The sequence below is a fragment of the Rhodnius prolixus genome, unplaced genomic scaffold (assembly GCF_049639745.1).
Source record: "Rhodnius prolixus isolate KJV_2025 unplaced genomic scaffold, Rpr scaffold_19, whole genome shotgun sequence".
NCBI lineage: Eukaryota > Metazoa > Arthropoda > Insecta > Hemiptera > Reduviidae > Rhodnius > Rhodnius prolixus.
Window position 1 is genome coordinate 3,307,574 of NW_027411584.1, and position 16,594 is coordinate 3,324,167.

Below are 16,594 nucleotides of genomic sequence, written 5' to 3' on the forward strand. Positions count from 1 at the left end.
CTTTTTCTGACCCCTTTTCTTTTGCGTAAACTTCCTTCTTTTTAAGTTTTTACAGGAAATATCCCATTTTTGAATTTCTTAAAGACAGAAAAAGTGATTTTTTAGAAAATCGTCAATGTTTGTAAACTTTGGCTCAAAAAAAAAAAAAAAAACGAAAAATCTTAAGAAACTAATTTCTAATTGTAATCACTAATCCATATTTCGTAAGTAAGATCTTCTTAGGCTGGAAACATAGTGGAGCGGCGAGCAAAGCGGCGATGATAGCGAAGAGCGAAGCGGCGAAATCAAACACAAGTAAACATATGGGACCGCGCATAGTGGCGAGCAAAGCGAAGATAGAGCAACGCTATCTCTAGAGAGTAGAGCGAAGCGTTATGACATGTTTGATTTCTTCGCTCTCATCGCGCTCAATTTGTAAAGGTTATTTTTCAAAGGTTATGGATATTGATACATTTATTGGTTTAGTTTGTTTAAAGAAACCTCTGTGGGGCCATAGTATTTGTGAAGCTACAATAGTTTTTAATAATTAATAGTTTAAATTAATTAACAATTAGTAGTTAATGGAGAATTCAGGTAATTTTTGCTACATTTAATTTGGTTCTCAATCCCTTAATGCTAACTTTCATCTAAATACTAGGCAAAATTAAATTACATTTTCACGTCCTACTACTTCTGATCAGGACGAATTCTCCAATCCTTCTTCTGTAGCGTCGTACTACTCCAGTTTTTCAGATGAACAACATTAATTTACGACAAATCATGGTGTAGTGATTTAATAAAATTATTGTGTTTTTTTAATTGACTAATTTCTTTTTATCTGCATATATTTCTATTTTATTTTTATTTATTTTGATTTTCTTATCTTAAAGTAACTGCTAGGATTAATGGGGTTACACAGATTTGTATTTAGTAAATAACCTACATAGTTAATTTTTCTATATTGTGCCTAACTCATGTTATGAGCTGTATTACTCAAAAACAATAAAATTTGATTTTGATTAATGGGGTTACACTGGGCTAGTATGTAATCAAATGTTGATATAGACATTCGAAAATACGCATGAAACTTGCCGCTCCCGAAGTTGTTGGTGCAAGTGATGAAATTCACCAAGTTCATTTCTAAACTTATTTATGTCATGTACACTGCAGCTCCTACTACTAAGCTGCTGCAAATACCAAAGTTTCAACGAAGAATTTTCATATAAAAATAGTTCCTCCATCTTGTTCTGTCAAAAGGAGAACGCGACTAAGCTCGTCACTATGTGCATGCGAATCTTTGCTGCAGTGTACATGACATAAATAAGTTTAGAAATGAACTTGGTGAATTTCATCACTTGTACCAACAACTTCGGGAGCATCCTGGCAAGTTTCATGCGTATTTTCGAATGTCTATATCAACATTTGATTACATATTAGCCCAGTGTAACCCCATTAATCAAAATCAAATTTTATTGTTTTTGAGTAATACAGCTCATAACATGAGTTAGGCACAATATAGAAAAATTAACTATTTAGGTTATTTACTAAATACAAATCTGTGTAACCCCATTAATCCTAGCAGTTACTTTAACATAAGAAAATCAAAATAAATAAAAATAAAATAGAAATATATGCAGATAAAAAGAAATTAGTCAATTAAAAAAACACAATAATTTTATTAAATCACTACACCATGATTTGTCATAAATTAATGTTGTTCATCTGAAAAACTGGAGTAGTACGACGCTACAGAAGAAGGATTGGAGAATTCGTCCTGATCAGAAGTAGTAGGACGTGAAAATGTAATTTAATTTTGCCTAGTATTTAGATGAAAGTTAGCATTAAGGGATTGAGAACCAAATTAAATGTAGCAAAAATTACCTGAATTCTCCATTAACTACTAATTGTTAATTAATTTAAACTATTAATTATTAAAAACTATTGTAGCTTCACAAATACTATGGCCCCACAGAGGTTTCTTTAAACAAACAACTAATAATGTATCAATATCCATAACCTTTGAAAAATAACCTTTACAAATTGAGCGCGATGAGAGCGAAGAAATCAAACATGTCATAACGCTTCGCTCTACTCTTTATAGATAGCGTTGCTCTATCTTCGCTTTGCTCGCCACTATGCGCGGTCCCATATGTTAACTTGTGTTTGATTTCGCCGCTTCGCTCTTCGCTATCAGCGCCGCTTTGCTCGCCGCTCCACTATGTTTCCAGCATAAGGAGATTGAAGAGAAGATGGCCTCGTGATCTTCTCTCATCGTGAGAGCAGTGTAGCTGAGCACGTTACTGGAGTGACACCACTAATTGCCTTCTCCAATCATGATTTCCTGTTATTTCTTTTCTCTTTCACCATATTTGCATATTGCAACAACTGTTGCAGTGGTAAGTTACAATAAAAGATTAAAAAAAAAAGAAAAGTTATTTCAGGTAAATGATTTTGTGTCATTCAGTGATTTAGTATGTAAAGGGATAAGTAATTATTTATTTATTTATTTTTTGTAGACTTTCGAGAAACACATTCTATTATTTACATGAAATAATACTTTCATTTACATGAGATAATTTTTTCGGTCGCCATATTTTGTTTTAAAAATTGCGCCATATTTCTGAACGCCCACTTCGACCCAGCTCTATAGATGGGGCGATGTGGGCTTCGCGTGAGCGAAAATAGTGACATAATTAGTGACGTTTTCGCCATGACCACAACGACCGCGGTCGCCAAGTGGAACGCCTGAAGGTATGTTTAGGTAGTTTGTGGTCGCTTAGTGGAACGCACCCTTAGACGTAGAAATTGTGGGTTGTTTGGCTAGTTTTAGTGTTAACTGTGCAGCTTCTTTCTCTTAGGTTCTGTCTCTAAATCTTTCAACAGAGGCGCAACTAACAATCCAACACCACCAGCAAATCTCAATTAAGTAAGTTTTAATATACTCTGCATCAATGGACGAAGCTAGAGTCACAATATGGGTCAAGTAGGTGTTATCCAATTTACTGACTACTTGAGAACTTTTTTTCTGTTTTTCTTTTAGATAGAAAATAAAAACTCAAGTACATTTAAAATTTAGATTTTATTATTTTTTGAATGTTCTTGGCTGATATATTTCATGTTACAAATACATTTCACATTAAGATATTTGTTTTATTTCTGTTATAAGGTAAGTTTTTTTTAAGGATAAATATATTTCCCCAAAATAGATTTACAATTCATTTTTTGTCCTTTAACTTTTGTTTTAAATAAATTTGATTACAAAAAGAAATAATATCAAAACATAATAAATAATAATACAAGATGTGAATTTTAATGACTAGAATCAATAACCAGGACCACAAACATTTAATGAGAAAAAAGAAACATTTAATTTTGATCAATTTTCTTAGCGATTTCCTTTTTTTCTTCTTCACAATTTTTAATCTTTAACCATTCAAATATTTATAATTTATATTTTTCTTTTCAATTTGACATTATGAGTGTGTGACAATAGGATTTTCGAACAGAGTTCAAGAACAGAATTGGAAACCTGTACAAATTGTAGATGAAACAAAAATAAGAATTAGAAATAATTTCTCCAAAATGTGATCTGTTCAACAAAAAAAAAAAAAAAATTAATACAAAGATACTAATTTTAATGGAAGAATCGTCATATTGTCTTTTTGGCATCTTCAAGTTGTTGCCCAGCATCTTGGTCATGAACGCTTCATAATTATTATTAGATCTAATAACCGATACGTATTTCAAGTCCATATTAATGATTAGATAGTCCACTGTAAAATGCTGTGTACTTAAACCATAGATGAGAAAAGAATGTTTTGACTAAAGTAATAAGAATAGATTAAGACCTTGTTTTTTTCTAAAGGAAGACATAGGAGTTGTATCTATACTAGAGAAATGCAGGAAGCATTAAGAAGTCATTTTACCTCTGGGGAGGAAGATACTTTAAGTATCTTTCGGTTGGACCCCTTTTTCAGAAAATTAGCCATCTTGTATCAACTTTTTTTTTTTTTACACAGTCAAAGTTTCGGGACAGCTTTCCACGAAGTGCTTACGTTTAATGTAAGATTAGCAGAAGGTAAAAAAAGGAGTACAACAAGTTAAAAAATGACCATTTTCTGCTAGATGAACTGTCCAAGCAATTCTGAATAGATTCCTCCGTAGGGCTAAAACTATATATATATAACAATACTGTGAGGAAGGAAGAACCATATTCGATCATCCTTTCTAGTCTTAAGAGGCTGCTATTGTTATGGTCATCTTTAACACTGCTAATGGTAACATTTTTTTTTTTTATACAGAACGACCTTTACAAATAGCGTACGCGGACGATATGGTGTCGATCGGCTTTGGTCAGATATTTTTGCCCAGTAGTATAAAATACAAGCACCACAAGCTTTTAAACAAAATCATAAATTGTGGCAGATCAGTTAAGTAAAACATATTCAAAAATGTCCATCTCACTTAATATAATCGCTTTCATAAATTGTGGCAGATCAGTTAAGTAAAACATATTCAAAAATGTCCATCTCACTTAATATAATCGCTTTCTATCACCAAAAAGCTCAATTTATCATTTTTTTTCCGGAAAATTAAATTGTCACAAGTTGATTTTCAATTAAAATCAAATAAATAACAAGTTTAAAATTCTTTTTGACCAAATATTCCTTAACAGAAAAAAAAACTTAAGTAAAATTTTCTTGCTTTCCATTCACTTTTTACAAAATATAATGTTTTTCAAAATAGCTTTTCACTTTTTTTCCAAAATATGTATAAATTTATATATTTATTTATTTTACTTAACTTATAATAACAAATAAAAAAATCGAAATAGCACCATTAAAAATTTAAATTACAAAATAATTTTAAATAATCTTAAAAACTAAGGAATACTTTGTTTTAATACTGATTAGGTATTTTTGTCCAACATACTAATAATTTAAGAATTTCCCTAAAATTATTTTTTAAAAAAAGATATAAATTAAATTTTCGCGAAAAAAAATATTTATATAAAAAAAAGATAAAAATCCCTAGATACACACATAATATATAAAATAAAAAAAGTATACGTCTATATACAAAAATAATTATAAGCAGGAACCATCAATTTTTTTTAAACCGCATCTTTCTTCTTTGTTTTTTCGTAAGCAGAAAAATATATTTATTTCATATAAATATTAATTATAATTTTATTTATTTACTTTGTTTTAAATAATACTTTCAATTGAAGAATAAAAGTTGTAGTTGTGTAGACTAAACTTGAGGGAGTTGAGCCTAATAAAATACAGCTTGTAGTTTGCTGTAGTTGATTATTTCTGTGAACAGAAAAAAAATATATAAAATTAAAAATATTAAGGATGAGAAATTGATAAGTTATTAAAGTGAACGATTTAAAAGAAGCTGACAAAAAAAAGAAGAGAAGAAATAAAAGATCAAGTAGTTCTTTTAATTCTTCAAACTTCCGCTAGATCGTGCATAGCTTCAAATATTGTGACAAACTGGCAAGTGACAACCTCAATTTATTTTTTTAAAGATGCGTCGTCAACACATTTAAGTTCATTGTCAACCGAAGCCGGCCTTTGGACAGTGTCCTCTCGTCACCTACAACGCTGTCCAGAGAATCAGCTGTAAAGCAGCTCTTAGAAAGAGAAAATATAAGGGAAAGCAGGCGAATTGGAACTTAGTACCTCCGCTCTGTTAATCATCTTGCCAGCATGCCCAAACACGCCGAGGAGGATCATTACTAGACTGCCAATGACTTACATGATGATGTTTCCTGAAGTGCCAATAGTAGGGAGGCCATTGGACTATAGTAGGCTCATCGCTATCTTCATCCCTGTCATCCTCCAGTTCATCTTCCAGATAGTTCTCCCGTTTCTCCTCTATCTGTTCTAGCAGTTTATCCAGGAGTAGACTGTTAGTTGCTGATCGCCTTTTACGACCTCTGCACAGAATGAAGAAAATCTATGTTATAAAAATTCAGGCAAAAGGCCAAATGGGCAGCACAATAGATGTATACAGGAATTAGGCAATTTAAGAAACTTAAGCTCTACTTAAACGTTCATCTTTAAACTTGGAATTCTAAAAAAATTAATCTTTTCCCCTAATACATTCTTGGGTATGCTACCGAACAGTAAACTTATACTTGGTTAATGCAAAATGCTAAACGATAACTTACGTAAGACCAGAATGAAATATTTTTTTTGAAAAATGAAATCCTATTTTCTCATTTCGAGAGGAGAAAATCTGCAATGAACACGTTTTCTCAAATTACTATTCTCAAAAGTTCATATATGATGGTGGCCATTATAACTCAAAACTATAGAAGATCTATTGTGATTGTCTGGAACCTATCATTGGTATGTTCACTGAATGTAGACGTAAATTTTTACGACAGTAAGGTGCTGTTCCGGTTGAAGCGAGGGATACCTGCATGAATGGCAGGATTTCCAAAGTAGTGGCTTATCCATTTCTTCTTCATAAGAATTATGATTCGGATTAATAAAATCTAATTTTGGAGTATCGGAAAGTCACTCTCGTAATCTGAATTCGCAAAAAAAAAAAAAAGTTTAATCGATAAAATCAGCTGTGTAATCGAAACAATTGCTTCTTTAAATAACAATAGTTGAGATAAAAATAGTAGAATAGATAATATTTCATTCCTTAATCTAAAAAAATAAAAATTAATAATAATAATAAATAAAAAAAAAAAAACGAGGCGAGGCCGTAATTGTGTAATAATAGAGCTTTTGACGTTAATCGATATCTGAGTATTTTTTTGCATCAATCACGTAGCAATATAATCCCACTTTTTTGCCCGATCTTCTATCTAAACAGAAACAACTAATATACACTAAACTACTGTACATGAGATTTTCATTTTATAGGATAGATATCTTATACAGAATCTCCCAACATTACATGTGACAGTGCGTGAAAAAAAAACTGTCCTTCAAGTTGGATTTCTTTCATTTATTTATTTACTTAATTTATTTTTTGTAAGAAATTAATTTAGATGGAACAAAAATTATTATTAATGGAAAGAAATGTAAGAGGTTATTTTTAACAAAGTTGGAACCTCTTTGGCATGAAAAGCGGAGGTTCCTTGTACAAGAACAACCAGCCAATCTGATTACGAGTTGTGTAGAATTCATCGCACCAATAGCACCGCTTCTTAGTAAAACAGCTCTTAACGCCAATAGAATTTCACTAGCTTTTTCTTCGTCTTTTATTTGTTCATTACGTGCCTTGCATGTTTTAATGTAAGCAGTAAATTTTTCTTTTTTTCTTTTATTAATTTTAGTGTTAGTGTAAATAAGTGAAATAAAGTTGTGAGTTCCGTCTGGATACCAGCCGAAGACGCTGGGACCAAGAAAGTTCGATTGAAAACTTTTTAACAAACCTTTTATTTTTGATTGAATAGAATTTTCCAGGGAAAATGTATGTATATAATTGAATTTGAAGTGTTAATCCTACTACAACCTTAAGCATCCCTCCAAAATACTAACATGAATGCTCCACAGAAATACATCAGGAAAAATATCAGATAGCTTCTTTGGGATTATTCTCATGCGGCTCAAGATTCTGCCTACTTAATCTGTGGCTAGTCCTTGTTTAAAGATACGATTGCCTCAGAAAAAAAAAAAAAAAAAATCTACACAGGCATTCCTATAATGTTGTGGAGGTTGTATTTTTAGCAGTTTAGGAGAGGAAGGAGAACCATATTCCTCGTGAAACTCCTGCAGGAATGAATTCCTCTTTATTAGCCCCGGGGAACCTAACCCACATTTCGTGTTCTAACTTCATCGTGAGTTCATATGGGTGTTCTTTTGTTCCCTCAGGAAACCTACGTCATAATTTCTGTGATATTCCTAGTTTTTTTGTTTCAAAATTCCCTAAGTACACGGGCGCAGCCAAGTTTTTGACTACCTCCCTTTTTTTGGGCAGACTTTCGACAATCTCGAAATGTGTATTTCCAGTGCAAACGCAAGTCAATGATCGCCTTACTTCCTTTTTTCCCCCGAGCTACTAGTTAGAGGAAATGAAATCGCTGAATTTGTCAGATAACAAAAGAAAAAAATCAGCTATTAAGATTATTTATTCTAACATGAATGATGCTAGCAAGCAGAATTGTATAGTACATGGTAACCTCCCTTGAACTATCTGGAATGATCCAGTTTAGAGGTTAGAATCTTTCTCACATTTCTCCATTACTGAAGTCGTCATTCTTAAAAATAAATCAATCGCGAGGATTTTATAAATTATATTTTATTAATGTTGTTTTTCAAAATAAAACAAAAAAAAAGGGACGTATAAAAAATGTTGATCTAAAGATAAAAATTGGATTAATTTAATAATTTATTTATTTATTTTATTGATTCCAATTTAAAATTTTTGCTATTTTACAGCTATCTATGTTGGGGAATTTCTATAGAGTAATTATCTACAAATAGTTCAAAGAATAATTCTATTTTAATTCTAATTCGACTTAAGGCGAATTATTCGCTTAGTTTTCATTTAACATTACCAGATGGTGCTGAAGTACTGGACAATTTCTCTACTCTCGCCCAAAGGAGGAAGTATCACGATCGCGCAGATCTTGAAAACATTTTTTTTATCAAATAATATTGATATTAAATGGGCATCTGAGACTGTGACGTCACGCTTCCTGTTAGAATCATGGTTATTGTAGAGAAACTATAGAGTATTGAAAACCGTTTCCCATTTTAATTCAAATTTCCCAGAAAGTATAAGAAATAAGATAAGGGAAACTTTTCTAAATTGCGGATTCAGATTTTTGTTTTAAACATTGCAGGTCTTTAACGGCTAATGGTTTAAATGTGATTTCTAAGCATCCCTCTAATGTATCCCTTCTGAATATATTTGTACAATTCAACTACCTGTTCCATATTATAAGGTCGATTAAAAACGGATGCAAGGCTAAAATTCTAAATTTTAATGGAAGTTAGCAAACCGGAAATAAGATTTTACAGAAAATCAGAACTTTTGACGATCTTCTCGAAATTTTATTGCCTTAAAATGTCAATGAAGTTTCATTCATACTTGAATGGAAATTAAGTATCATCTATAAAACTAGACATAATTGGTTAAAAATATCAATGTATACTTACACCTTCAATGGATCGACACTGCCGTAGCCATATCTGAATGGTTTCAGGTGAGCTTTCAGATGCGATAATGCCACTAACGTTTCTAATTCGGCCAGCCTTTGGTCAGATACCCTCTTCTGTCTAGAACTGAAGAAATAAAGAAAATTATTGTGATTGTTTTCTTTTTTCCAAGTTTTAAAATTAAACTTGACCAATGATTAATGGTAAGTACATCTCATTATATCAAAAGGTAGAAATAAGTCTACCTTAAAGTTGCCCAAAGAGCTTTCAGGATGCACGCTCTGATTAGACGGAAACCTCAGAACCACCACGGGGTATGTAATCGGCATTGAGAGATGTTAATAAGGAATTAACTACTGAATTAAATTAATGAGAGTGTATGAGATCTTGATAGATATTTTGTCCGAAACAAGAAGTTGTACGACACGAATGTTGGACGCGTGAAGTTAGGGATGGAAGTGAACAGCTGCAACTTTTCATCTGAGCAGCCTAGGTTGGAATGTCTGAGTTTTGGTTATTGTTATATAAGTACAATCTTTTTTTCTGTTCTCCAGTTACTGCAATAGTCATCTAAGAAGTTAGCATGTTCAGGAGATTACGGCTTTAGTCTAGTTAGAAGCGCCCAAGATAGCGTGTTCCAGGTCGCCGTAATGAAGAACATTGTTGTAGTTGAGGGTGAGTTCGTATATATTCCTCTTTATTTTTTTTGTGTTTTCTTCCTCTTCCAGCTGGAGAAGCGGAAGTATTTCGATCGTGCCAAATTGTGCCAACTATCACAGCGTTTATTGAAATTTATGACTTTAATTTCAATTTGGCTGAGCTAAAATTATCCAGAATTGGAATTGATGCCGCTTAGTGTAATACTAAATAAGATCCTTTCTATATTTAATTCAGCAGGCGGGTTCCTCCTGGCCCAGAATCTCTCTATCTGGGTCTGAGTGTGCCTAAATTGTACCTGAGAATATTTAATAAATTCCAGCGTTTTCGTGTCCCACCGAGGAGAAATTATTGCTTGAACTGGCTTCAGATTAAGATAAGGTGTGAGAATTCGCAAACCTCCCCCAGGGACTTGTACATCACAAAATATGGGGCACATCGTCTCCTCGAACATTCTCTCACCAGCCAACACCATTAAACTTGGTTAATTTCCATCTTTTATGCTATATCAAAATATTACCGACGCGTTCAACTCTCTCTAATTAGATATTCATCCAAGCGTGTGTAATTATTGATTGCGAGGAAGCTCATTTTTCGGACGGGAGGGGCTGGAGGAAATTACATTTTGAATGGAATTTATTTAGAGGGTGTTAATATGTGCGAGGTGATTATGATAGAAACCGCCATATTCACTTAAAGTGAATGCTCCGCCGAGCTAAACAACGTGTAGTCCCTGTTCAGTTAAATTTTCTCCTCAATGCATAATATATCCCAGGGTGGAATTTTTAAGCCATTTCATTGCAGGCTTATAAATTCGATATCTTCTTTGGGGACAGCAGTTTTATACATATATTTTCTTTTCACTTTTAGAAAGCGGAAACTTCAGTGAAAATGTTGAAAATTGAGACGAAATACACCACCAAAGGGTTACTTCAACACCGGAAAACTGGGATTTTACGAACTGGTTACTGAATCGTCGAATTTTACTATTGTGCACTTTATTATTATTATTTTAGTTGATGAAATTAAGTTTTTATATATTTTAAATCAGCTGAAATGCATAAAAACTTTTATTACTAACTTTAAATCATTATTTACATTTCAGGCATCTCTATGTGTGTGGAAAGGCAGTAAACCGTTTCATTGCCGGAAAAACATCAGGTTTACCACTCAAATAAAAATCTAGTGTTTTAATTACGTATAGTAATGAAAGGTTTGTAAACATTCCAAGTTAATGATTTCGTTTAAAGTGAATTAAAATAGTTATTGCTACAATAGAGGAAATTTTGATAATTTTTGAACTGTTTTTCTTTTTTTTGTGCAGGTTTGTTTTCCTAGGCTAGCAAAATTAACGATGTACAACTGGAAAAAAGAGGTAGAGGTAGCTTTAAAGTAATGACGAGTAAATGAGGATGAAGTTGCGTAGAAATCACCGGAAAAAATGGATGCCAGAGAGGAAGGGTAAAGAAGCGGCTGCTGAAATCTTGCGGGTGTCTGAACTTTTGAAAGAACATTAGGAAACATAAGGATGAAGGGGTGAGAAATCCTCAGTAAAAAAAAAAAGGTTAATATTGCCAAAATTATCGAGGCAATCAATCCACAAGTTCTTGGTGAATCTACAAGACGAGGGTACTTGCTGCAGGGAAGAGATTGTTTAGTAGAGGATTCAGGAGAATAGCTTTTCGGATGCATAGCGGGGAGATCTTACAATGGATCTTTGGGACAAATCCAAGTGTATTAAGTCGACTGATTTTTTTTTCCCCCCGACATAATGCAAGGTCTATGAGAGTTTGAACGGAAATGGAATTCTTGGTTGGGTTTGGCTGACCAGCAAGACCTTAGAGCAGAAAATAAACTGCGCGAAAGCCTTGGGTGTTCTAGTGGCGCATCAAAGAGTTTAAGGCAAGAGAATTCTATTTCCCTCTACTATATATCCACGCCCAAGAAAAGACCTTTAAGGCCTATAAGGGCTAAAGCTTTCTTGAGTAGATCAAGATCTTGGCTCCATTGAAGTACAAATGTTACACTCATCAGATTTGGCAGCCCACGATTACCACCTATTTCAAACTTTGAAGAAATTTGCAGCTGGAAAAACGTTTTGTGCCGAATAAAGGAGGTAATAATAGTAGCCTCATTTAAACGCTTTCCTGGAGGTCACCAGGGAATTAACAAAACGCTGTAGAGAACTAAAAATCAGTCTTTTATCGACAGACAGAAAGATCTCGATTTCTTGTTGAGGGAAAGTAAGTTTTTGTTAAAGAAAAGCCGAAGAACAGCTGTCTGCAAAATGTCGCCGGAGGAATTACCAATCAAACTTGAGGGAGAAGCAGACCTGAACGAGGTTAGATTATGTATTTTCTTTTTCTTTTCAAAATTGAAGACGTTCAATTTTCTGATAGAATGAGCACAACGTTGCTGGTTTTTTTTTCCCAGCCAAAGCTTAGCTTGTTACCGTTTTCTCGTATTTACACAATTTCTTTAAAACTTTGATTCGTCTCTAAAAGCTTTCTTAAATCAAGTTAAAGAATAAAAGGAAAAACTAGCCGTGAGGGGGGGAAAGAGAAAAAAGAAAATGATGGGCAAGATTCATCCGGAGAAGCTCAATTTGTTGTTTAAACTTTCTTAATCACGCTTGAGTTGTTTCCTTCCAATCTGGGTCTCATGCAATATTTATTGAATATAAAATTCGTTCTACCTGAGTTATATAAAAAAGTCAGTGTTGAAATCTCTTTCTGGGTTTTTAATTAAATCCAGGGTCATCCGGAACTAACAGAACACTGCTTATGGAATTGTAGTTTTTTTTTTAACGAAATTTTATCCAAAAATGGATTCAAGATTTTCTCAGAGTGCTTTTCTTCATCAGATTTGGTTACTGCCAGATCCCCGAAGTCGAGAACATCCTACGATTTTTCCTGTTTTTAAGTTTACACAGTCACCTTTTTTTTAAACTTAGAAACGTTTTCAACACGTATTTTCCCGGCTATAACTCGAAATTCTTGGCGATCGCACAATATCTTTATTAAGAGAAATGAAAATTTTAGCATTTTTCAAATTATTTTGAATATCTAGAAAAATTGGACTCAAGAAATTTTGAACAGCAATAAGTGAAACCAAATTTATAACCTCCTCTTACTCCTAATGAGTGTAAATAACGCGCTCAAGTCCGATTTCTTAAATTCAGTTTTTCAGTGGAAATATAATAAATGTGTGTCTTCTGAAAACGGAAAAGTGTCACTCTGAGGCGATTTTGTTTTTCACTTCTAATTTATTTTTGAAAATACTATTTAGAGGAAAATATAAATTATTTTGGATTGGAGCCTTTCTAAAATGCTACATCTGAATGATTTCACAGTTCTGCCAACTTTTTAATTCAAAATTTCCCTTTCAAACTAAACGTACAATCAGACTACTGTAGTTCTGTAAAATGGAGCGGGAACCGAACGTTACTTATGTTTTGTCAAAAAGATCAATCGAAAAATTCCCAGATTACTGCATCAACGAACGATCTTTGTAAATTTTATTAAGAACATATTTCAAAGAGAAAATTGTTTTAAGGTGGGGAGGCGTTTTAGGGTTAGGAATAGAAGTCACCTAGACAATTTTGCAAGAGATGTTCTGGCATGGTACCAACTTTGGGCAAAAAAAAACGGTTAAAAGTTTTCTGCACATTGTTCTCAGTTTTTTTTTTGTCTTTTCTGACATACTGGAAAATGATAACAGAAAAAAGTTTTCTGAAAATTTTGAAAAAAAAAAATGTAAACAGCGTTTTTTGAGATAAATGTAGTTGGTGGGGGGAATTAAAATTACTAGTTTCTTTGAGAGTATTCATGATTGGGTCTACATTGGTTCTGCCCTCTCCTTTTTTTTACTTGTGCGACAATCAAACTTGAACAAAACTCTCAAAAATATCTCTGAAACTCCTTTTTTAAAATAGAAAATAATGGCATACCGTTGCAGAATCTTGGAAGTTTAGGGAAAATTAGGGAGAACCATTTTCTCCCTCAAATCCTGAGTTTGGAAAAAGAAAAAATCAAGAAAAGCGATTTCCTTCAAACTTGGCAGCCCAATAAGATGCTTTAAAAGCGTCTCACTTTAGTCATCGCGCTTTGAAGGAGCTTTTAAAAGTGCCTTCTACACGTAAAATTCTTTCAAGTAAATGCGACATTTGCTTTTCCCTATTTCCTGACAGTTAGCTGTAGAGAGCTCCTAGGTACAAGAAAAAGGGGCAGACAGCGCTCAACCCTTTGGGTGATCATTGGTCCATTGGTTTAATTAACCTGATAGAGTTACTAAATTTGTTAAACAAATAATAATAATAATATAAGGGAAGGGATTAGCTATGCGGTTAGCGTATTGGATTCCCACGCGGAGGTCCCGGCGTTCGAATCCAGCTGCTGACCCTTAGATTTTCTCTTCCTAGAAGCTTCTTACAACTCACTCTCCGGTGATGGACAGTGTTGTCTGTAACGAGAGAACACTGTCCGGAGGCCGGTAGGGCACTGAAAAAAAGCTCCGGGCGCCAATAACCTCAGGATGTTGACGCGCCTTAAATAATAATAAAATAATAACAATAATAATAATTCATCCATATTATCGTAGATAAACAATTTTAATTACATCCGTGAAATTGTTAAAGGAAGTTTTAAAATAATATGTTAACTTTACTAAATAAATATTTGGTTCAACATGAGCGCACCTGGTCCACTTCTGAGAAAATTAAATAACCTTACTTAGCCCAACCCTGAACAACTCACAACTTCTTAATTCAGAGAAAGCTCTGGCAAGCTCCTTAAACATTTACCCCCAATATAAAGAATTTGTTCCCAGAGAAAGGGTTCCAAATGATAGGCTTTGTATGTTTTCCTAGTAAGAGAAGTGGCCCCAAAAAAAGAAGCAGTCGAAGAAGTATCTCAAGATAAAAAAAACTCCCTTGAGATTTTGGAACGCAAAATAAAATAAAAATAATAATTAAAAAAATGTTTGTTAAAATATAAAAATACCTGTATCTGAAGCCATGAACGGCGTAGCACGTTACCAATAGTAACACAATGGTGAGCTGTAAACGCAGGTACATTTTTTCCGGCGAAGATTTAAGAAAATTTCAAAATAAATGAAAAAAAAAAAATTTCCGTTAATTTTTAGTACCAAGACTAAAGAAGAGAACTCAACCAACTGATTTTTTTTTATAATCAGGGTGGTAAACAATAACAAAAATGAAATTTATAAAAAAAAAAAAAAAAAACTAAAAAAGTACGATAATTAGTAGTTTTTTTTCTTGGTTTTATCTTTGGGGGGGGATGGTACTTGACGGTGATGATTGTTGAGGCTGCTGCACAACACTGATGCCGAATGGTCGGTTTACGTGAACTAATATACCCTTGGTTTGGCCACAGTCACACTGTAGTTTACATCCTTGGAGTGGTGGGAGGTTGCCCCCCACTGCCCTCCCGCAACCCACCAATCATCAATGACCATTTTGAATATTATTATTATTATTATTAGGAGTATCCCCCAATTCACCATTTTTGTTGATTATTAATTTTCTCACCCCTCCATGTAGTGTGAGTTCAATTCTAAGATAAAGATACAGAATAATGTTGTTTGCAACGCGAAATAATTATGATTGATAGATTCACCTGAACATGTCTAACCCCCTCCTTCCCAGTGGTGAATTTCACAACTATTTGTATGCATAAATCTTCCATTCTCCTCAGTCTCTCCTTCTTTGGCATTCCAGAGTTAATAAGTTTGTTTGTCAGCGGTAAATGAGGCTGCTGGAATGAACTCTAAGAAATCTAAACCACCTACTTTAATTGGCTCCAACTTAGAACTTGCAATATTTCCATCTCTTTCAAAGTATATAAACATTCCTTAGCGTTAATGTCTCAGGGAACTACCCCTGAGATATGGCAGGAGGTTTCCGGCCTGTAAGAGAAAATTAATGTACAAGATTTTCTTAGTAAAAAGAAAAAAAAACTTCACTACAAACTAGACGATTACATGAACGACGGTTTTCACTTGGAAGAATTCCAACACTAACTGGTTGCATAGACGAACGTCTATGCCTATGAACTTTGTGCTGCTTCATGCTGCTTATATTTGATTTAAAAAGAAAATGTATTCCCCCAAAATTGTGGTTGTTTCATGTAGGGAAGAACAGCCTGTACCCTGTTCCTAATTATATGATTCCCTGCTAACCATTCCTTTTGGCTACTTCCAGGATCACTTCGTTGAGAAGATAAAACTGTCAGGCAGTACTGATAAATAAATCAAGACATACCCATGTACATCCAAATCCGTCATCTGGGAGTTCAACCTGCATAGTGGACTAATTTGGAACTAGTGTTGTTCAAGAGCTGAGCTATAAGGCTATAAGATTCGAGCCTTAAGCGCTCGAGCTCTCTTAAGGGCTCAGCGGGTGGCTCGAGTCAAAGAGCTCGAGCTGAAGCCTCACAGAGAGCTCGGTGAGCCTGCAAGGCTCGGCTCAAAAGACTCGAGCTTTTTTATTTGTTTTTTGTACTATTAATAAATTAATTTCTTAAAATAAAATAAAGTTATAGCAGCTAATGAATTTTTCAACATATAATACAATAATTTTTAAAATGTTCGTTGTTCATTTATTACTCGTCATTCCTTAAGAATTTAAAAAGGCTCGCACTTTGTGAGCCTTTTAACTCCAGGTTTGTGAGCCTCCAACTTGAGCTTCACGGCTCGAGCTCTGAAGGCTCAAGCCGTAAAGGCTCGAGTCGAAGCTCGACTCTGTTGAGCCTTCAGCTCGAACCTCAACTGAACAACACTATTTGGAACCGTATAACCGACTAAAAAGA

General features: G+C 33.7%; 1 protein-coding gene and 1 long non-coding RNA gene across 6 annotated transcripts; one reads left to right on the forward strand and one right to left on the reverse strand.

Annotated features, from left to right (window-relative positions):
• Positions 1-3,039: 3,039 nt before the first annotated feature.
• Positions 3,040-15,140, reverse strand: LOC141448361 (uncharacterized). Its single transcript, XM_074116710.1, has 4 exons — positions 14,768-15,140; positions 9,111-9,236; positions 5,743-5,923; positions 3,040-5,294 (listed from the first exon to the last, which is right to left on the reverse strand). Exons 1-4 carry the CDS (start codon positions 14,839-14,841, stop codon positions 5,289-5,291), a joined length of 387 nt encoding a protein of 128 aa, XP_073972811.1. The 5' UTR covers positions 14,842-15,140; the 3' UTR covers positions 3,040-5,288.
• Positions 7,106-16,338, forward strand: LOC141448363 (uncharacterized). 5 transcript variants are annotated; one of them, XR_012454975.1, is made up of 6 exons: positions 7,179-7,419; positions 9,665-9,785; positions 10,638-10,980; positions 11,092-11,883; positions 11,979-12,108; positions 15,988-16,338. It is a non-coding gene; the product is annotated as an uncharacterized lncRNA (long non-coding RNA). The 5 variants fall into 5 exon arrangements; XR_012454972.1 differs by having other exon boundaries at positions 7,106-7,241; positions 11,092-12,108; XR_012454974.1 differs by having other exon boundaries at positions 7,107-7,241; positions 10,873-10,980; positions 11,092-12,108.
• The last annotated feature ends 256 nt before the right edge of the window (positions 16,339-16,594 follow it).